The 22748-nt window shown below is 43.6% G+C and overlaps 1 protein-coding gene across 4 annotated transcripts in view; it reads right to left on the bottom strand.

The window, feature by feature from the left end:
- The window catches only part of TAF7L (TATA-box binding protein associated factor 7 like), a 224037-nt gene that overhangs the window by 188477 nt on the left and 12812 nt on the right, over window positions 1–22748 (bottom strand). For 2 of the 4 annotated variants that reach the window (XM_056540862.1, XM_056540861.1), the window contains exon 2: window positions 4734–4775. In XM_056540862.1, the coding sequence (XP_056396837.1) occupies window positions 4734–4743 (10 nt within the window). In that variant the 5' untranslated portion in view covers window positions 4744–4775. Of the gene's footprint in view, window positions 1–4710; window positions 4776–22748 lie in introns of those variants that run through there. The other 2 variants (XM_056540863.1, XM_056540864.1) reach the window with 2 other exon arrangements.

The following is a 22748-nucleotide window of genomic DNA, read 5'->3' as shown; positions in this document are numbered from 1 at the left end:
AATTGAAAATCTATGGATAGAACTTAAAAGAGCAGTGCGTGACAGACAGAAATCTCAAAGAACTGGAAGACTTTTGTAAGGAAGAATGGGCAAAGATACCTCAAACAAAAAATTGAAAGACTCTTGGTTGGCTACAAAAAGCGTTTACAAGCTGTGATACTTGCCAAAGGGGGCAGTATAAGATATTAACTCTGCAGGGTGTCCAAACTTTTGCAGATGCCATTTTTTAATTTTCTGTTATTTTGAAAGTGTAAATGAGGGAAATAAAATCGAACTTTTGTTGACATATAATAAGAATGTCTAATCTGTAATTTGATGCATTTTTGAGATTTTTCCATCTTTCCTAGGCTTTTTTATGCACATTAAAGGGGTTCTCCGGTGCTTAGACATCTTATCCCTTTTCCAAAGGATAGGGGATAAGATGCCTGATCGTGGGAGTCCCGTCGCTGGGGACCCCCGCCGCTGGGGACCCCCGGGATCTTGCACGCGGCACCCAGTTTGTAATCAGTGCCCGGAGCGTGTATTTACTGTAAGTTCGCTCATCTCTAGACACAAGCACCGCTCTGATGCTTGCGGTCATACGCAGGACATAAATGTACGTCCTGGTGTGCGAAGTACCGCCAAGCCAGGACGTACATTTACGTCCCTGACGTTAAGGGGTTAAAAAGTGACCAAAGCATCAGCCAGGAAGCATAGGAACTGAGAAGTGGTCTGTGGTCACCACCTGCAGAACCACTCATTTAATAGGGGTGTCTTGCTAATTGCCTATAATTTCCACCTGTTGTCTGTTCCATTTGCACAACAGCATGTAAAATTGATTGTCAATCAGTGTTGCTTCCTGAGTGGACAGTGTGATTTCACAGAAGTGTGATTGACTTGGAGTTACATTGTGTTGTTTAAGTGTTCCCTCCGCCCCTCAATGCAAGCATACGGGAGGGGGCGTGACAGCTATCATGCCCCCTCCCGTAGGCTTGCATTGAGGGGCGGAGGCGTGACGTCACACGCCGTCTGCCCTGTGGTCGTCAGTAATCAGACCCAGAGCGAACACGCTCCGGGGACTGATTACAAACGGGGTGCCGCGTGCAAGATCCCGGGTGCCCAAACTTTTGATCCACACTGTAACAATTTACTATCTATAGAGCATTAAGAATATAGCAGCACTACTATCTTAGCTTATTTTTATTTTAAAAACACTGGTGGTTACAGCACACTGAACATATAAAAGGGTTAAAATACATAGTATGAATGTGACACAGAATAAAGAGACTGATATAGAGGAAGAGAGGGCCCAGCCTGCAAGAGCTTACAATCTATAAGACTATAGCTGCAGGAGTATATACACTGCTCAAAAAAAATAAAGGGAACACTTAAACAACACAATGTAACTCCAAGTCAATCACACTTCTGTGAAATCCCACTGTCCACTCAGGAAGCAACACTGATTGACAATCAATTTTACATGCTGTTGTGCAAATGGAACAGACAACAGGTGGAAATTATAGGCAATTAGCAAGACACCCCTATTAAATGAGTGGTTCTGCAGGTGGTGACCACAGACCACTTCTCAGTTCCTATGCTTCCTGGCTGATGCTTTGGTCACTTTTTAACCCCTTAACGCCACGGACGTAAATGTACGTCCTGGCTTGGCGGTACTTCGCACATCAGGACGTACATTTATGTCCTGTGTATGACCGCAAGCATCAGAGCGGTGCTTGTGTCTAGAGATGAGCGAACTTACAGTAAATTCGATTCGTCACGAACTTCTCGGCTCGGCAGTTGATGCCTTATCCTGCATGAATTAGTTCAGCTTTCAGGTGCTCCCGTGGGCTGGAAAAGGTGGATACAGTCCTAGGAGAATCTTTCCTAGGACTGTATCCACCTTTTCCAGCCCACCGGAGCACCTGAAAGCTGAACTAATTTATGCAGGATAAGTCATCAACTGCCGAGCCGAGAAGTTCGTGACAAAATCGAGTTTACTGTAAGTTCGCTCATCTCTACTTGTGTCATATACGACAGGTTCCGGCTGCTATCAGCAGCCGGGGACCCGCCGGTAATGGCCGGCATCCGCGATCGCACGGAGGTCCGCCCTATAATCCCTCAGATGCCGTGATCAGTACAGATCACAGCATCTGCTGCAATGCGCATGTTAAAATAGATGATCGGATCGCCCGCAGTGCTGCCGCGATGATCCCATCATCTGTAATGGCGGACGGAGGTCCCCTCACCTGCCTCCATCCGTCTCCCGGCATCTCCTGCTCTGGTCTGAGATGGAGCAGACCAGAGCAGAAGATAGCCGATAATACTGATCAGTGCTATGTCCTATGCATAGCACTGAACAGTATTAGCAATCAAATGATTGCTATAGATAGCCCCCTATGGGGACATAAAAAGTGTAAAAAATAAAAAAAAATTTGAAAAATGTAATTAAAAAAAGTGAAAAGTTCCCTCCCCCAATAAAAATGAAAATTGTCAGTTTTTCCCATTTTACCCCCAAAAAGCATAAAATAATTTACATTTTTTATAAAACATATTTGGTATCGTCGTGGGCATAAATGTCCAATCAAAATATGTTAATGATCCCATACGGTGAACGGCGTAAATGTTAAAAAATAACAAAAGTCCAAAAATGCTGCTTTGTCACATTTTATTCCAAAAAAAAAAAAAAAACTATCAAAAGGTTTTATATATGCAAATGTGGTATCAATAAAAAGTACAGATGACAGCGCAAAAAATGAGCCCTCATACCACCCTATATACGGAAAAATGAAAAAGTTATAGGTGGTCAAAATAGGGCAATTTTAGATTACTGATTTTGTACAAAAAAGTTTTATATTTTTGTACCGCTTGAAAAAAATCTAAAAGTATGTAGCCATGGGTATCATTTTAAACGTATTGACCCACAGAATAAAGAACACGTCATTTAAATTTCCTTCCTTTTTTTGGGGGGGGAAAATCGCCGTACATTTTATGGTAAAATGAGAGGTTTCATTACAAAGTACGGGTCACGCAAAAAAAAACAAGCCCTTATATGAGTCTGTAGATGGAAATATAAACGAATTATGGATTTTAGAAGGCGAGGAGGAAAAAACGAAAACGCAAAAATAAAATTGGCCTGGTCCTTAAGGTGAAAATGGGCTTGGTCCTTAAGGGGTTAATGTTGGCTGTGCTTTCACTCTAGTGGTAGCATGAGACGGAGTCTACAACCCACACAAGTGGCTCAGGTAGTGCAGCTTATCCAGGACGGCACATCAATGCGAGCTGTGGAAAGAAGGTTTGCTGTGTCTGTCAGCCTAATGTTAAGAGCATGGTGGTGCTATCAGGAGATAGGCCAGTACATCAGGAAACGTGGAGGAGGCCGTAGGAGGGCAACAACCTGGCAGCAGGACCGCTACCTCCGCCTTTGTGCAAGGAGGAACACTGCCAGAGCCCTGCAAAATGACCTCCAGCAGGCCACAAACATGCATGTGTCCACTCATACAATCAGAAACAGACTCCATGGGGGTGGTATGAGGGCCCAGCATGGGGGTTGTGCTTATATATTGTGCTTATAGCCCAACACGTGCAGGACGTTTGGCATTTGTCAGTGAACACCAAGATTGGCAAATTTTGCTCTTCACATATGAAAGCAGGTTTATGCTGAGCACGTGACAGACGTGACTGGAATCTGGAGATGCCGTGGAGAACGTTCGGCTGCCTGCAACATTCTCCAGCATGACCGGTTTGGTGATGAGTCAGTAATGGTGTGGGGTGGTATTTCTTTGGGGGGGGCCACACAGCCCTCCATGTGCTAGCCAGAGGTAGCCTGACTACCATTAGGTACCGAGATGAGATCCTCAGACCCCTTGTGAGACAATATGCTGGTGCAGTTGGCCCTGGGTTCCTCCTGAAGCAAGACAATGCCAGATCCCATGTGGCTGGAGTGTGTCAGCAGTTCCTGTAAGAGGAAGGCATTGATGCTATGGACTGGCCACCCACTCCCCAGACCTGAATCCAATTGAGCACATCTGGGACATCATGTCTCGCTCCATCCACATCATGTCTTGCACCACAGACTGTCCAGCAGTTAGCAGATGCTTTAGTCCAGGTCTGGGAGGACATCCCTCAGGAGACCATCCGTCACCTCATCAGGAGCATGCCCAGGCGTTGTAGGGAGGTCATACCGGCACGTGGAGGCCACACACACACTGCTGAGCCTCATTTTGACTTGTTTTAAGGACATTACATCAAAGTTGGATCAGCCTGTAGTGTGGTTTTCCACTTTAATTTTGAGTGTGACTCCATATCCAAACCTCCATGGGTTGATAAATTTGATTTCCATTGATAGTTTTTGTGTGACTTTGTTGTCAGCACACATTCAACTATTTAAAGAGGAAAGTATTTCATATGATTAGTTCATTCATTCATATCTAGGATGTGTTATCTTAGTGTTCCCTTTTTTTTTTTGGAGCAGTGTATAAGTACTGTATGTACAAACAAACAGCACACTGCAACAGGCACTGAAGGCAACTGCCACGTCAAAAACACCGATCTGGTTCAAAGAAGTGATATTTCGGTATGTATTTTTATTTATGTCAAGCTGGAGATTTATAGCTATATCAGGGAAATAGAGCTTGGACCTTTATCACAAGATTTTATAACATCAACCTCAGGATAATGGACTTAGAGGAAATATTAGATACTAAGTAGGTTTAAAATATCTTTAAAATTTACATTATATAAAATATATACGTTACTTGTAGACATCTCGATTTCTATGTTGCCTTATTCTTCAAAATCTAAGGAAACAAATAAAGACAGTAGGGAATCGTGATTATTGTTTAGGTCTCACAAGGTACCACCTTAAAAATTATCTAGCATCAAATAGAAGATTAACATAATGGATAAGTGCACTAAGATATAACTTGGATATATCAAAAACAACCCCTCAAGTATATGTGAACTTCGCATTTACTTGAGGTGTTGTTTTTAATACATCCAATAAAAGTAACATTTTAGTGCACTTATCCAAAAAGCACTCATAGCTAGTAGGGGTGTGAATCGCCAAGAATTTGGCGATTCGAATCGCGATACCAGTGTGGCGATTCGATATATCCCGATATATCGCGATACCGTCTAGGTGACGATACATCGCGATATATCCCGATTCTGTCTAAAAAACAATGTCTTTTACACTTTCATTAAAACTTTATTTTAAATTATTTTTTTATACACTTTATTAGTCTTTTAGGAATCATTAGATTCCTCAGACAGATGAATAGAGTTCTATTGAACTCCATTTATCTGCGATCCATTGATAGAGCCTGGTCCAGCCAGGCTCTATCAATGACAGAGCCACAGAGAGCAGGGAAGCAGAGGTAAGCCCTCCGGCTACCTCCACAGTGGATCGCCCGCCCGCAATCACGCTGCGGGGGGGGGGGGGGGGCGATTTAGCCCACCAGGGAGCATACAAATGTCCCTTTAGACGCCGCTGTCAGCTTTGACAGCGGCGATCTAAAGGGTTAATAGCCAGCCGTGGCGATCGCCGCATGCTGGCTATTAGCGGCGGCCCCCGGCTACTGAGAACAGCCGGGGGCTGCAGAGTATGGAGCGGCCACGAATCCCGAGCCCGCTCCATACATACTGCAGAGCACCGCATGCTGGATATTAGCGGCGGCCCCCGGCTACTGAAATCAGCCGGGGGCCGCAGAGTATGGAGCGGGCACGAGTCGGAGCACGCTCCATATACCCAGAGCGCCGCCACCGCGTCAGATCCGGCTAACAAAATGTGGAACTTGTATCTCCTGATGCCCAGGACATGCTGTTCCGGGGATCAGGAGATACAAAATATTTTTGAATCGATTCTTTTAGTGATGTGGAATTTGTATCGATTCAGTATCAGCAAGTGAAAAATCACGATAATCGCGGGAATCGATTTTTTCTTACATCCCTAATAGCTAGTGCAGAGCATGAGGGGGTGGAGCATGACAAGAATTCGGTCTTTAGTATTTGAAACCCTGCGTCATTCCCCTCCCCCCTCAGTCTCTGCACTAGACAACATTTTAGTTTGCCATAACAATAAAAAATTATATTTAGATGAAATCGGTCAGCACCATACTAGGTATGATGCTTCTGGGGAATTAAATTAGGCATACCTTTGATTTTGCTGATCACTGTTTGAAAAGTTATAGAAGTGCCTTTCTTTAGCAGATGAACAGTCAAACTGGGAGGTGCCGAGTAGTGTCAGCACCCCTCCAACCTTACCTCCCACCTGCTTTGACTGACTGCCATACAGGGGTAAAAGCCAAGCCTTGAACTTCTCAAGCCTTGAGCATTATTGAGCTGCAGATGGCACATCATCCATGAAATCATATGATATCATCTCCCAATGTCACAGTCATTAGTGTCCCCTCATCTCCCTGTGTCTCATAGTACATGTTCACACATACTTTACTTATGCATCTAATTGACTAACAGGGGGAGGGGGCTCCCTGTGTTGCCCATTGGCAACCATGAAATGAGATCTTTGAGTCCCAATGGTTTTCATGGCAGCAGGAGGCCAGCTTATAGCCTCCTGTCTGCAGAGTATGGAAGCCTGTGAGATCCAGCCTTAGGGTAATGTATTCGCAGTGTATTTTATTCTGCGCATCCGCTGATGACCGACCCTAGTGTGCTTTCTGCTGTACCGGCTTGTAGCAGCAATCCACCACTATGAGCAGATACAAAAGGACCGGAGAGTCGCTGCACGCATACTACTGCACTTAGCCAAGCCCAGGGAGCAGGGGGAGCGACCATGATTTCTGTGAGTGCACTGCATATAGGGACTTAAAGGTTCTGTGTGTCTGCTCGAAGCGGCAGATTGCTGCTATGAGCAGGCACAACAGGAGGCACATTGGGGTCGGTCATCAGCAGATCCGCAGCATACAAGACGCTGATAAGATACAAGACGCATACAAGAAAAAATAGTTTTTACTGCACAGTGTACACCATGAAAAAATGACAAAAAAAAAAAAAAAAAAAACTGAAATTTTCAATTTTTTTACAATATGCTGGAGTGTTTCACAGAAAAAACATTTAACACTAATATAAGGACCCTTGGCGCTTATTTACTAAGAGTGGAGTGTAGGTACAATTTATTTTCCATGGTATTTACTAAGGTTTCCCTACATTTTCCACTTTCCCAACATTTTTTTTTTTTTTTTTTTTTTTTTTTACACATGCTCTGATCTGTCTGGTTTTCCTCAGCTGAACTAAACCACATTTTATGTGGGAAACGAAGTAAATATGTCGAAAACACGCCCCTTTTTGGAGGCCACGCCCCTTTTCAGGTTTCTTTCCCCGCAAAATGGAGAGTTAGTCAGGGTTTTTTCAATTCTGGTGCAAAATCAGGTGCAGACAGAATTTCTGCCGCAATGCGACAGAATCTGGCGCACAACCTGACAAAACATGTCGGGTTTGCAATAGCAAATGAGGGCCAATATGTCACAAGAAAAACAATGTAATATTTAAGTGCACATTAAATGAGAGAGAAGAAAATGACAACTATACCCAAACACCTTAGAAATGTAAAAACAGCTTTTGTCCAGAATAACAAAAATAAATGTTCTAAATGTCCGGTCCTGAAGGGGTAGTTCCACACCACATTTTACTTCTTATCCCCTAACTAAAGGATAAAGGTTGTCCGATCACTGCGACTTAAAAACATCCTCGCACGTTGCCCCAGCGTTCCTAAAGCAAGGAGCAGGGAAGTGGCTCAACATACCCGCTCCATGCATCTCTATGAGGCTAGGTTTCCACTTTTTTTTTATTTATTTTTTTTTTTTTAAACACCAAAAGAAACGCTAGCAAAAACACCAGAAAAACTGTCCCCTGTGGCAGTTTTCTCACTGACTTCAGGGTACCACTCTGTGTGTCGAATTCTGAGCGCCGTGTATACTATACAGGAGCCGTGAATCCTGTCACCAGACTGCCAGGACTCCCTGCTCCTATAGCCCCTTTGGGCAGTATACAGAATATACAGCTATCTATAGATAGCTGTACATAGTCTATACAGAAGTCCGTTAACTTACCTTCCTTGCTCCTGTCCCGGCTGGGTCCGTGTAGCTCCACCCCCTAGAGATGACATCATTAGGGCGCAGAGCTACAGACGGGAGCCAGGCTGATAAGGGTCTGAAGCTCTGTTCACATTTTCCATTTTGTATAATGTGAACACACCCTTCTGCCAGTGTCTTCCCAGACAAGGAGACATTGCATTATGGGCGCTCTCCCCAGCGGACAGCGCCAAAAGTTTTCAAATTTTTGGGGTATATTTTTTTCTTCTCGTTTTACATCCGTGTATGCAGAGGATTACGGCGTATTCGATGGATTACGGCGGATGAACTGAATTTTTTTTATTTTAATAAAATGGTTAACGAGGGCTGTGGGGGGGGTGTTTTTTAAAATAAAATAATTTTTCCAATGTGTAGTCTTTTTTTTTTTAATTGAATTTTCAGGCTCAGTAGTGGAAGCCGTCTTATTGACGGAATCCATCACCAGGGTAGAGCGTTAGCCCCAAAAACAGCTAGCGCTAACCCCCAATTATTATCCGGGCACCCAGAGGGGTGCCGGGAAGAGCAGGTACCAACAGGCCTGGAGCATTAAAAATGGTGCTCCTGGGCCTAGACGGTAACAGGCTGGCGTTATTTAGGCTGGGTAGGGCCAGTAACAATGGTCCTCGCCCACCCTGGTAACGTCAGGCTGTTGCTGCTTGGTTGGTATCTGGCTGAGAATAAAAAGACGGGCAACTCTTTTGCGTTTTTTTAAATAAATACTGGCCCTCCCCAGCCTAAATAACGCCAGCCTGTTACCTCCTGGGAGCTCCATTTTTGACTCTCCGGGCCTGTTGGTACTGGCTCTTCCTGGAACCCCTGTGGCGGTGGGGTCAACTTTAAGCCCCAGCTTAGTAATGGATTCCGTCTATTAGATGGCTTCCACTACTAAGCCTGAAAATTCAATAAAAAAATAAAAATAAAAAAACACATTTTATTTTAAAAAACACTCCCCCACAGCCCTCGTTAACCATTTTATTAAAAGGAAAAAAAATCCAGTTAATCCGCTGCAATCCTTCGAATCCGCCATAATCCTCTGCATACAAGGATCCGAAACAAGAAGAAAAAAATATATATTGTTTAGTACATTTGGCGCTGTCCGCTGGGGAGAGCGCCCATATTGCAATGTCTTCCCAAACAGGAAGCCTCCAATTGTTGCAAAACTACAACTCCCAGCATGCCCAGACAGCCAAATGCTGGGAGTTGTAGTTTAGCAACAGCTGGAGTCTCCCTATCTGGGAAGACACTACCAGAAGGGTCTGTTCAGATTATACAAAACGGACAATGTGAACAGAGCCTCACACTTACATGCCTGGTTCCCGTCTGAAGCTCCGCCCCTAATGACGTGATCACTAGGGGCGGAGCTACACAGACCCGGCCGGGACTGGAGGGAAGTAAACAGACAGTCTTCTGTATACACTATATACAGCTATCTATAGATAGCTGTATATACTGTATACCGCCCAAAGGGTTAACCTACACTGTCCTGCAGTATAAGTTAACTCTTTCCTTGCTGGACTGGTGCATAGCGCTCAGCAAGGGGCTAAGTGAGCCAGCAATGTGTATACTGTATACACATTGCAGACGCACTGTAAGTTCTTGCTGAGCAGTAGATATAGGACATATATCTACTGCTCAGCATCAGCTGTTCTCCCGACTCTGTAGCCGTGGGCACAGCTGACTAATAATTCAACTAAAAATTGCCCCCAGAGGAAGGAAGGGCGTAGCAAGAACAACAAAAAACAATTGTGCCCAAAAGGCACTAATGCCCTTGTAACCATTCTTTCTGTAAAACTTAGCCTTTATTTTGTATTGTTTAAAAATAGGAGGACAATTAAAACCACAAAATAGTCAGATATTGGGGTCCACTATCCTCTCCAGGATCCACTCTAGCTATACTGTTCACTAAGAACTAGCTCGTTATTCCTGGTGAGGATATTCAGTGTTTACACACTGATTAGAGGCTCCGTTTATTTCATTTATTTTGTATTGATCAGCATTAGCACCTGCAGTGCACACTGCCTTTTACTGATACGCCAACAGGACCATTTTGCAATTAAAAACCAAAGCTACTAACACCCTACATGTTTCGCCACTGTATATGTGGCTTTCTCAAGGATGACTTTAGTAGACTGAGCAATACACGTGTTGGGATGATATTTATACCCTCTGAGTCTGACGTCATCAGAGTTTGACGTCTCCTATTATATATGTCACACCAATACCATCATCCGAGACATCCAACGATGTCCTTCTGACCAATCCCTTACCTGTTGCCGTTTAAACTCCTTACCAACACCGATCCTGGCTCCGCTCCCGGATTTCGGCCACGAGCGCGCACACGCCGTCACTACCCAGCCGAATCCTCCTGACGTAGTTGATACAGTATATGTGCTCCGTTTTTGCTCAATCAAAATGCATCTTGCTATACATATATCAATTAGTCTAATACAGATAACTGATTGCCTTTAATAACCAGAATATTAAGCTTAAGAAAAAAAGGGGTATGTATCTTAATATTGTACATATATGTACCACTATGATCACAATAGTGTCTGATGGTATTAATTTATCATTATCAGATATATCCTCCAGAGCATATTATTCATTAATGCGCGCAATATGCAATGGATAATTGATCACTATATATACTATATCTATTAGCGCAGATACCATTGCATTAACTCTTAAATATACAAATAGGTTACCAGGACAGTCAACAGCACATTAATATACTTGTTTTAATTTCTTTCCATTATTCATACAGCCTACTTACTAATTTCTAATCCATACCACCCTTATCAATTAAGATTAATGGTGTATTTATTTTATTTTATTACAGGTAGACATCTCTATTCAATGTCACCCTTATAAATTGCTTATAAATGGATTATTTTATTACAGGTGGACATCTCCGATCATGGTATCAAAACTACAGGTAAGTACATGGACACATCAATGTATCTAATTAATTACTTAGTATATTCTATTTTATTCCATTATAATTATTTCTTTCTCCTTATCTTTAATTTTTATTGTGACCAGATTTAGGGTACACTAATCCCACTATCAACACACAGCTCATAAACCTCTCAACATATTTCATTTAGTCAATTAATTCATTGTATGAACTGGAAGGTATCAATTTTAACCTAACAACTTTATCCACAAGATGAACGGTATAAATGTAAAGCCTTCATTTAGCCCAAAAAGGCTCAACGCCTTTAACCTCTTAAGGACCCAGGACGTATGGGTACGTCCTGGGTCCCAGTTCTGCGATATAATGCGGGGTCACACGGTCGCCGAATGAATGCTTCAAGCCTGAGATCCAGGCTTGAGCATTCAACCGACGAAAACACTGATTGATCCATTCCTATGGAGATGCATCAATCAGTGTAAAAGATCAGTTGATGCAGTGTTATAGCCCCCTATAGGAGCTATAATATTGCATAAGAAAAGTGTAAAAAAAATCATTAACCCTTTCAATTATCCCTTCCCCTAATAAAAGTTTGAATCACCCGGCATTTCCAAGAATAAAAAACACATATGTGGTATCACTGCGTGCGGAAATGTCCGAATTATAAAAAAATACCGCTTTTTAAACCGCACGTTCAATGGCATACGCGCAAAAAAAATTCAAAAGCCCAAAATAGCACATTTTTAATCGCTTTTTATACCACAAAAAAAGTGAATAAAAAGTGATCAAAAAGTGTGATCAGAACAAAAATGGTACCGCTAAAAATTTCAGATCACGGCGCAAAAAAATTAGCCGTCATAGCGCCCTGAACACAGAAAAAAAAAAAAGTTATAAGGGTCAGAAGATGACCATTTTAAACATATAAATTTTCCTGCATGTATTCATCATTTTTTTATGAAGTGATACAAAATCAAACCTATACAAGCAGGGTATTACAGTGGTCCCTCAACATACGATGGTAATTAGTTCCAAACGACCCATCGTTTGTCGAATCCATCGTATGTTGAGGGATCCGTGCAATGTAAAGTATAGGCATCTGCCCTCACCTGTCCCCGTCGCTCCGGACCAGGTCCTCACCGCTCCCGCTGCTGTCCCAGCGGCTCCCGATGCTGTCCCGCTGCTCCGGTGTCTTCTTCGCGATCCTCCGGTGTCTTGCGCATCTTCTGCAGGGTCCGGGCCTTGCTTTCCGGTGACGTTATTACGTTGCTGCGCCGGCGCGGCGTGCGTAGTGACGTCATAACGACGCCGGAAAGCAAGGCCCGGACCCTGGAGAAGATGCGCAAGACACCGGAGGATCGCGAAGTGGACCCGGAGAAGCGGGGATAGGTAAGTGAACCTGCTGGGGCACATTACACTGCTATCCGACAGCAGCTTAAGCATTTTGCGCTGTCGGATAGCAGTTAATGCGATGGCCCCGACATATAAAAGCATCGTATGTCGATGCTGACATCGACATACGATGGCCTCTGAGAGGCCATCGTATGTCGATTTTATCATATGTCGGGGCCATCGTAGGTCGGGGGGTTACTGTATTTTAACCGTATGGACCTACAGAATAAAGATAAGGTGTCATTTTTGCCGAAAAAATGTACTGCGTAAAAACGGAAGCCCCCAAAACTTACAAAATAGTGCTTTTTCATCAATTTTGTCGCACATTGATTTTTTTCCCCATTTCACCGTAGATTTTTGGGTAAAATGACTAATGTCATTACAAAGTAGAATTAGTGACGAAAAAAATAAGCCATCATATAGAATTTTAGGTGAAAATTTTAAAGAGTTATGATTTTTTCAAGTTAAGGAGGAAAAATTAAAAATGAAAAAACGGAAAAAGCCCGGGTCCTTAACCCCTTAACTTGCTTTCTGGTACTTAAGGACCCAGGACGTATCCATACGCCCGTGGGAATTTCTGTCCCCGCTGCGCGCCGGGCGGGGACCGGACCGGGGTGCCTGCTGATATCGATCAGCAGGCACCCAGCGCAAATGACCAGGGGGGTCATCAGACAACCCATGTTGGCGATCGGCGCAAATCGCAAGTGAATTCACACTTGCGATTTGCACCGATTCGGGTCTATGGTGACCCGATGATCCGGAATAGAAGGGGGATCGAGGGTTTCCAAGACAAACACGATCCCCCTGATGCGATAGGAGTGAGGTGGTAGGGGTGCCACCCCTCCTATCCCTGCTATTGGTCATTAAGACGCGATGACCAATAGCAGATCGGGGGCAGGGGGCTTTACTTTCGGTTTCCCCGTCCTGCCCACCCACAATATGCGGGGCAGAACGGGAAATGACACAGGACAGGCGCCGAAGTCCACTCACCCATCGGCGACGGCAGCGGGCGACAATCAACGGAAGAAGAGGACGGCGACGCAGCTCCATGGATCCTACGGAAGCCGGTGAGTTGCTTAGCAACATCTGGAGGGCTACAGTCTGAGACCACTATAGAGTGGTCTCTAAACTGTAGCCCTCCAGATGTTGCAAAACTACAACTCCCAGCATGCCCAGAGAGCTGTTTAGGCATGCTGGGATTTGTAGTTTTGCAACAGCTGGAGAGCTACAGTTTGAGACCACTACACAATGATCTCCATACTGTCAATATTGCCAGATATTGCAAAACTACAACTCCCAGCATGCCCACATAGCAGTTTGCTGTCTGAGCATGCTGGGATTTGCAGTTTTGCAACATCTGGAGGTCCACAGTTTGGAGATCACTGTGCAGTGGTCTCTAAACTATAGCTCTCCAGATGTTGCAAAACTGCAAATCCCAGCATGCTCAGGAAGCAAACTGCTATGTGGGCATGCTGTGAGTTATAGTTGTGTACCTCCAGCTGTTGCATAACTACATCCCGCAGCATGACCTTCGGCGATCAGTACATGCTGGGAGTTGTAGTTTTGCAAAAGCTGGAGGCACACTGGTTGGAAAATACTGAGTTAGGTAACTGAAGGTTTTCCAACCAGTGTGTCTCCAGCTGTTGCAAAAGTACAACTCCCAGCATGCACGGTCTGTCAGTACATGCTGGGAGCTGTAGTTTTGAAACAGCTGGAGGTTTGTCCCCCCCATGTGAATGTACAGGGTACACTCACACGGCGGGTTTACAGTTAGTTTTCTGCTTCAAGTTTGGGCTGCGGCAAATTTTTCGCCGCAGCACAAACTCCTAGCGGTAAACTCACTGTAAACGCCAGTGTGAATGTACCCTAAAAAGACTACACTAACACAAAATAAAGAGTAAAACCCTACATATTACACTTACCCTTACACTGTCCCCCCGCCCCAATAAAAATGAAAAACGTATCGTACAGCAGTGTTTCCAAAACCGAGCCTCCAGCTGTTGCAAATCACCAACTCCCAGCATTTCCGGACAGCCACTGACCTGTCCTCAAATGCGCATGGCGCTCTCTCACTTCAGAGCCCTGTTGTATTTCAAGGAAACAGTTTAGGGTCACATATGGGGTATTTCCCTACTCGGGAGAAATTGCACTACAAATTTGGGGGGGGGCTTTTGTTCCTTTTACCCCTTATGAAAAGGAAAAGTTGGGGTCTACACCAGCCTGTTAGTGTAACATTTTTATTATTTTTACACTAACATGCTGGTGTTGCCCCATACTTTTTATTTTCACAAGCGGTAAAAGCAAAAAAAGACCCCCAAAATTTGTAACACAATTTCTCCTGAGTAAGGAAATACCCCATATGTTGGCGTAAAATGCTCTGCGGGCGCACAACAAGGCTCAGGAGTGAGAGCGCACTATGTACATTTGAGGCCTAAATTGGTGATTTGCTCAGGGGCGACTGACTTTACAGCGGTTCTGACATAAACACAAAAAAAGAAATACCCACATGTGACCCTGTTTTGGAAACTACACCCCTCACGTAATGTAATAAGGGGTACAGTGAGCATTTACGCCCCACAGGTGTCTGACAGATTTTTGGAACAGTGATCCGTGAAAATGAAAAATGGGGTCATTTATGGGGTATTTTTAATAAGAAAGCCCTTGAAATCCACTTCAAAACTGAAGTGGTCCCTGAAAAATTCCAATTTTGAAAATATTGTGAAAAAATTGAAAATTGCTGCTGAACTTTGAAGCCCTCAGGTGTCTTCCAAAAGTAAAAACATTTCAACTTTATGATGCAAACATAAAGTAGACATATTGTATATGTGAATCAATATATAATTTATTTGGAATATCCATTTTCCTTAAAAGCAGAGAGCTTCAAAGTTAAAAAAAAAATGCAAAATTTTAAATTTTTTCATAAAATTTTGGAATTTTTCAGCAAGAAATGATGCAAGTATCGACAAAATTTTACCACTAACCTAAACTAGAATATGTCACGAAAAAACAAACAATCTCGGAATCAGAATGAAAGGTAAAAGCATCCCAGAGTTATTAATGCTTAAAGTGACAGTGGTCAGATGTTCAAAAAATGTCCGGCTCCTTAAGGTATATTTGGGCTGGGTCCTTAAGGGGTTAAGCGGAAAATCCACTTGGCCTCTTCCTTCAGTAGAATTTTATTCAAATCTCCACCTCTAGGTCCCAATTTAATCTGTCGTATTACAAAAAAACTGAATGTCTCTGGGATTTTTCCTATGTTTCGACCACATATGTCTCGCCAATGGAGTTTCAGCATGGGTATTAATACAGCTGATGTGCTTATAAATACGCCGTCTCAATTCCTGGATGGTCTTGCCAATGTATAACATTGGACATGGGCATAACGCCCCAGAGATAACTCCTTGGCTCCGGCAATTTACAAAGTCAAACAGTTTGTAACATCTCCCATCTGTTGGATTTATCAATTACTTTCTTCTTTTTAAATATATACAAAATGTACAGCTACCACAGGGGCAGGTCCCGACATTAGGATTTTGAAGCCATGTTTCCTTAAATTCACTTGAAAAATGGCTACGGACTAACTGGTCGCGAAGGTTTGGGCCCCTCCTGTACATGACAGTGGGGTGACTCGTAAGAACTGACTTCAAGTCTTCATCCATAAGAAGAACAGGCCAGTAGCGTTTCAACACTTTTTTTTAACCTCAACCGATTTATTATCAAAGGTTCCTATACATCTTATAACTTTAGGTTCCGATTCTTCTACTGTTCCTCTCCTAGATGTACTCAATAGTTCTTGTCTCGGGCTATTTTTTGTCCTCCAATACGCCTTTTGGATCCATCTCGATGGTCCAGGAAACGCTTTGCCAATTTTCTACTTTCGCACTCAAAGGTTTCTTCCTCTGAGCAGTTCCTCCTCATCCGCAGGAACTGCCCAGTAGGAATCCCTCTTTTTAATGGGATTGGGTGCCAGCTACTCCAATGGAGCAGGTTATTAGTGGCTGTGGTTTTCCTATAGGTGCATGTATGCAGGTTACCTCGTTCATCCTTGGAAATTGTTAAATCCAAAAAGTTAGTTTGATTTTCTTGCATCTCATATGTGAAGTGTATCCCTACTTCGTTCTTGTTCAGAATAGAAACAAAATCGTGAAACACACTCCCATCACCATCCCACAAAATTAAAATATCATCAATAAAATGGCCCCAAAAAGAAATGTGTTTAGTGAATTTTACATTGTCCTCAGTGAAAACTACCTTATCTTCCCACCACCCTAGAAATAAATTTGCATAGGTGGGTGCACAAACTGTGCCCATGGCTGAGCCTTTAATCTGTTGAAAAATCTGTGCGCGTGAAAATGTGTGCCTTTAGTCCTAAGAAAATGTGCCACCGCCTTTAATCCTAGATCTTGTCTGATATTACTATATAGGGCCTCCACGTCTAGGCTAGCCAAAATTGTGTTTTCTGACACCGTAATTTCACTCAATTTGCATACTGTGTCTTTAGTGTCTTTCAAGAACGAAGGGAGAGCACTCACAAATGGTATTAGCAATTCATTTACGTACTTACTACACTTCTGTTACTCGACACTATCGGTCTTCCAGGTAGCGGGGTAAACTGCTTATGCACCTTCGGGAGTGCATAAAAAAGTTGCTACTGTTGGATTGGGATTATATAGCACTCTGTGTTCTTCCTCTGAGATGAAACCCCTCTCTTAGGCCTCCCCTAAAAGATCTTTTAACTCCCCCAGATATTCTTTCGTAGGGTTCCTAGGCAGTGGCTCATAAGTCTCTCTATCCTCCAAAAGAAGATTAACCATGGCTACATAGTCATTCTTATTCACAATGATTATGTTTCCTCCTTTGTCGGAGGGTTTTATCTCGATTTGATTATTCCTCTGTAGGATTTTTACTGCTTCCTATTCTGATCTCGATAAATTTGAGGGTTATATACCCTTCTGTGAATGGATCTTGGTTAGGTCTTGTGTGACCAGTTGTACAAAACTCTCAATACAATTGTATTGAGAGAAAGGTGGAGTTTTTTTTACTTTTAATCCTTAGTGAAGACAAAGGGGCTACAGGGTTTTTTGGACCCGTTTCATTCTCCTCCAGTAAATCTATCAAGGCTTCTAGGGCCGCTAGGGGTATTCTACGCCAGTGATTCCCAAACAGGGTGCCTCCAGCTGTTGCTAAACTCCCAGCATGCCTGGACAGTCAGTGGCTGTCCGGAAATGCTGGGAGTTGGTGATTTGCAACAGTTAGAGGCTCCGTTTTGGAAACACTGCCGTACGATACATTTTTCATTTTTATTGGGGGGGGGGACGACGACAGTGTAAGGGGGTGTATATGTAGTGCTTTACTCTTTATTTTGTGTTAGTGTAGTGTAGTGATTTTAGGGTACATTCACACTGACGTTTACAGTGAGTTTACCGCTAGGAGTTTGTGCTGCAGCGAAAAATTTGCCGCAGCCCAAACTTGAAGCAGAAAACTAACTGTAAACCCGCCGTGTGAGTGCACCCTGTACATTCACATGGGGGGGGACAAACCTCCAGCTGTTTCAAAACTACAACTCCCAGCATGTACTGACAGACCGTGTATGCTGGGAGTTGTACTTTTGCAACAGCTGGAGGCACACTGGTTGGAAAACCTTCAGTTACCTAAATCAGTATTTTCCAACCAGTGTGCCTCCAGCTTTTGCAAAACTACAACTCCCAGCATGTACTAATCGCCGAAGGGCATGCTGCGAGATGTAGTTATGCAACAGCTGGAGGTACACAACTACAACTCCCAGCATGCCCACATAGCAGTTTGCTTCCTGAGCATGCTGGGATTTGCAGTTTTGCAACATCTGGAGAGCTATAGTTTAGAGACCACTGCACAGTGATCTCCAAACTGTGGACCTCCAGATGTTGCAAAACTGCAAATCCCAGCATGCTCAGACAGCAAACTGCTATGTGGGCATGCTGGGAGTTGTAGTTTTGCAATATCTGGCAATATTGACAGTATAGAGATCATTGTGTAGTGGTCTCAAACTGTAGCTCTCCAGCTGTTGCAAAACTACAAATCCCAGCATGCCTAAACAGCTCTCTGGGCATGCTGGGAGTTGTAGTTTTGCAACATCTGGAGGGCTACAGTTTAGAGACCACTCTATAGTGGTCTCAGACTGTAGCCCTCCAGATGTTGCTAAGCAACTCACCGACTTCCGTAGGATCCATGGAGCTGCGTCGCCGTCCTCTTCTTCCGTCGATTGTCGCCCGCTGCCGTCGCCGATGGGTGAGAGGACTTCGGCGCCGGTCCTGTGTCATTTCCCCGTTCTGCCCCGCCTATTGTGGGTGGGCAGGACGGGGAAACCAAAAGTAAAGCCCCCCGCCCCCGAACTGCTATTGGTCATCGCGTCTTGATGACCAATAGCAGGGATAGGAGGGGTGGCACCCATGCCACCTCACTCCTATCGCATCAGGGGGATCGTGGGTGTCTTGGACACCCTTGATCCCCCTTCTATTCCGGGTCATCGGGTCACCATAGACCCAAATTGGCGCAAATCGCAAGTGTGATTTCACTTGCGATTTGCGCCGATCGCTGACATGGGGGGTCTGATGACCCCCCTGGGCATTTGCGCGGAGTGCCTGCTGATCGATATCAGCAGGCACCCCGGTCCCCACCCGGCACGCAGCGGGGGACAGAAATTCCCACGGGCATATGGATAAGTCCTGGGTCCTTAAGTACCAGAAAGCCAGGGCGTATCCATACGCCCAAGGTCCTTAAGGGGTTAAGGACCCGGGCTTTTTCCGTTTTTTCATTTTCAATTTTTCCTCCTTAACTTAAAAAAATCATAACTCTTTAAAATTTTCACCTAAAATTCTATATGATGGCTTATTTTTTGCGTCACTAATTCTACTTTGTAATGACATTAGTTATTTTACCCAAAAATCTACGGTGAAACGGGAAAAAAAAAAATCAATGTGCAACGTTTTTATGCAGTACATTTTTCGGCAAAAATGACACCTTATCTTTATTCTGTAGGTCCATACGGTTAAAATAATACCCTACTTGTATAGGTTTGATTTTGTATCACACCAATTAAAAAATCATGAATACATGCAGGAAAATGTATACGTTTAAAATGGTAATCTTCTGACTCTTATAACTTTTTTATTTTACTGTGTTCAGGGCGTTATGAGGGCTCATTTTTAGCGCCGTGATCTGAAGTTTTTAGCGGTACCATTTTTGTTTTGATCAGACTTTTTGATCACTTTTTATTCAAAATGCGCTATTTTGGACTTTGGAATTTTTTTGCGCGTATGCCATTCAACGTGCGGTTTAAAAAGCGGTATATTTTTATAATTCGGACATTTCCGCACGCGGCGATACCACATATGTTTATTTTTATTTACACAGTTTTTTTTATTCTTGGAAATGCCGGGTGATTCAAACTTTTATTAGGGGAAGGGATAATTGAAAGGGTTAATGATTTTTTTTACACTTTTCTTATGCAATATTATAGCTCCTATAGGGGGCTATAACACTGCATCAACTGATCTTTTACACTGATTGATGCATCTCCATAGGAATGGATCAATCAGTGTTTTCGTCGATTGAATGCTCAAGCCTGGATCTCAGGCTTGAAGCATTCATTCGGCGATTGGACAGCGCAGGAGAAGGTAAGAAGACCTCCTTCTGTGCTACAGCTGTTCGGGATGCCGCGATTATACCGCGGCGATCCCGAACAGCTCCCTGAGCTAGCCGGGCACTTTTTACTTTCGTTTTTAGCCGCGCGGCTCAGCTTTGAGTTAGGGTTAATAGGGCGCGGAACTGCGATCAGTGCCGCGCGCTATTAACAGCGGGTCCTGGCTTCACTATGATGCCAGGCCAGCCGCGATATGATGCGGGGTCACCGTATGACCCCGCGTTATATCGCAGGACCCAGGACGTACCCATACGTCCTGGGTCCTTAAGAGGTTAAAGGCGTTGAGCCCTTTTGGCCTAAATGAAGGCTTTACATTTACACCGTTCATCTAGTGGATAAAGTTGTTAGGTTCAAATTGATACCTTCCAGTTCATACAATGAATTAATTAATTGAATAAATTAAATATGTTGAGAGGTTTATGAGCCGTGTGTTGATTAGTGTACCCGAAATCTGGTCACAATAAAAATTAAAGATAAGGAGAAAGAAATATTTATAATGGAATAAAATAGAATATACTAAGTAATTAATAAGATACATTGATGTGTCCATGTACTTACCTGTAGTTTTGATACCATGATCGGAGATGTCCACCTGTAATAAAATAATCCATTTATAAGCAATTTATAAGGGTGACATTGAATAGAGATGTCTATCTGTAATAAAATAAAATAAATACACCATTAATCTTAATTGATAAGGGTGGTATGGATTAGAAATGAGTAAGCTGGCTGTATGAATAATGGAAAGAAATTAAAACAAGTATATTAATGTGCTGTTGACTGTCCTGGTAACCTATTTGTATATTTAAGAGTTAATGCAATGGTATCTGCGCTAATAGATATAGTATATATAGTGATCAATTATCAATTGCATATTGCGCGCATTAATGAATAATATGCTCTGGAGGATATATCTGGTAATGATAAATTAATACCATCTGACACTATTGTGATCATAGTGGTACATATATGTACAAGATACATACCCCTTTTTTCTTAAGCTTAATATTCTGGTTATTACAGGCAGTCAGTTATCTGTATTGGACTAATTGATATATGTATAGCAAGATGCATTTTGATTGAGCAAAAACGGGGCACATATACTGTATCAACTACGACTAAGTCCCTGCACATGCGCATTGAAGACTTTTACTAGCGCAGAAGACAAAGTCCTATGATATGCGCAGTAAGCTTACCCATCGTATAGGAAAGCTGACTTGCGCGCCGCTCGCCTGTGGATTGGCCGGGCTCGCGCATGCGCCGTCAGGAGGATTCGGCTGGGTAGTGACGGAGCGTGCGCGCTCGTGGCCGAATTCCGGGAGCGGAGCCAGGATCAGTGTTGGTAAGGAGTTTGAACGGCAACAGGTAAGGGATGGGTCAGCAGGACATTATTGGATGTCTCGGATGATGGTATTGGTGTGACATATATAATAGGAGACGTCAAACTCTGATGACGTAAGACTCAGAGGGTATAAATATCATCCCAACACGTGTATTGCTCAGTCTACTAAAGTCATCCTTGAGAAAGCCACATATACAGGGGCGAAACATGTAGGGTGTTAGTAGCTTTGGTTTTTAATTGCAAAATGGTCCTGTTAGCGTATCAGTAAAAGGCAGTGGACACTGCAGGTGCTAATGCCGATCAATACAAAATAAATGAAATAAACGGAGCCTCTAATCAGTGTGTAAACACTGAATATCCTCACCAGGAATAACAAGCTAGTTCTTAGTGAACAGCATAGCTAGAGTGGATCCTGGAGAGAATAATGGACCCCAATATCAGTGACCATTTTGTGGTTTTAATTGTCCTCCTATTTTTTAAACAATACAAAATAAAGGCTAAGTTTTACAGAGAGAAGGGTTACAAGGGCATTAGTGCCTTTTGGGCACAATTGTTGTTTGTGGGCACAGCTGAGTCACGACATTCACATGAGTAGGATCGCAGCGGGTGTCAGAAGTGACATCAGCTGTGATCTGTCCCTTACTGCAGGTACTACTGCTCCCAAAATGGAGCATATTCTGCTCCATGCTGGCAGCTGTAGTACCTGCATTAGTAGACAGATCGCAGCGAGTGTCACTCCTGCAAAACGGGTGCCGCCTCACGATCACGTGATTGATCGGTCGGAACGACCGAACAATCACGGACCTGCTGGGTGGTGATCAGTATAGCGATCGGAGCGGAGATCGGCGCCAGCGGGGGTCTCCTACCTTGCCCTGGTTCGACGGGGGTCCCCTCTTGTGCGTTGGCGGCGACCAGAGTAGCAGGATCGGTGGCAGCAGCGCGGCGGTCCCAGCGGAAGGATACAACAGGAGGTGAGGCCTGTTCACCTCCTACTGTTGCTTAGCAAAAACACGCAGCATGCAAAGCCAAAGGGCATGCTGGGAGTTGTAGTTTTGCAACAGCCAGAGTTCCAACTACAACTCCCAGTATGCCCTTTAGTAGTCTGTGCATGCTGGGGGTTGTAGTTTTGCAACAGCTGGAGGCACATTTTTCTAAGAAAAAATGTGCATTCAGGTGTTGCATAACTACAACTCCCAGCATGCACAGACTACCAAAGGGCATGCTGGGCGTTGTAGCAGTGTGCCTCCAGCTGTTGCAAAACTACAACTCCCAGCATGCCCTTCGACTGTCAATGCATGCTGATTGTTGCAGTTTTGCAACAGCTGGAGACACATTGGTTGTGAAACCGAGTTTGTT

The sequence above is a fragment of the Hyla sarda genome, chromosome 9, assembly GCF_029499605.1.
Source record: "Hyla sarda isolate aHylSar1 chromosome 9, aHylSar1.hap1, whole genome shotgun sequence".
Taxonomy (NCBI): domain Eukaryota; kingdom Metazoa; phylum Chordata; class Amphibia; order Anura; family Hylidae; genus Hyla; species Hyla sarda.
The sequence above is the reverse complement of the archived record's forward strand: the minus strand, read 5'-3'. Positions and strand labels throughout refer to the sequence as shown.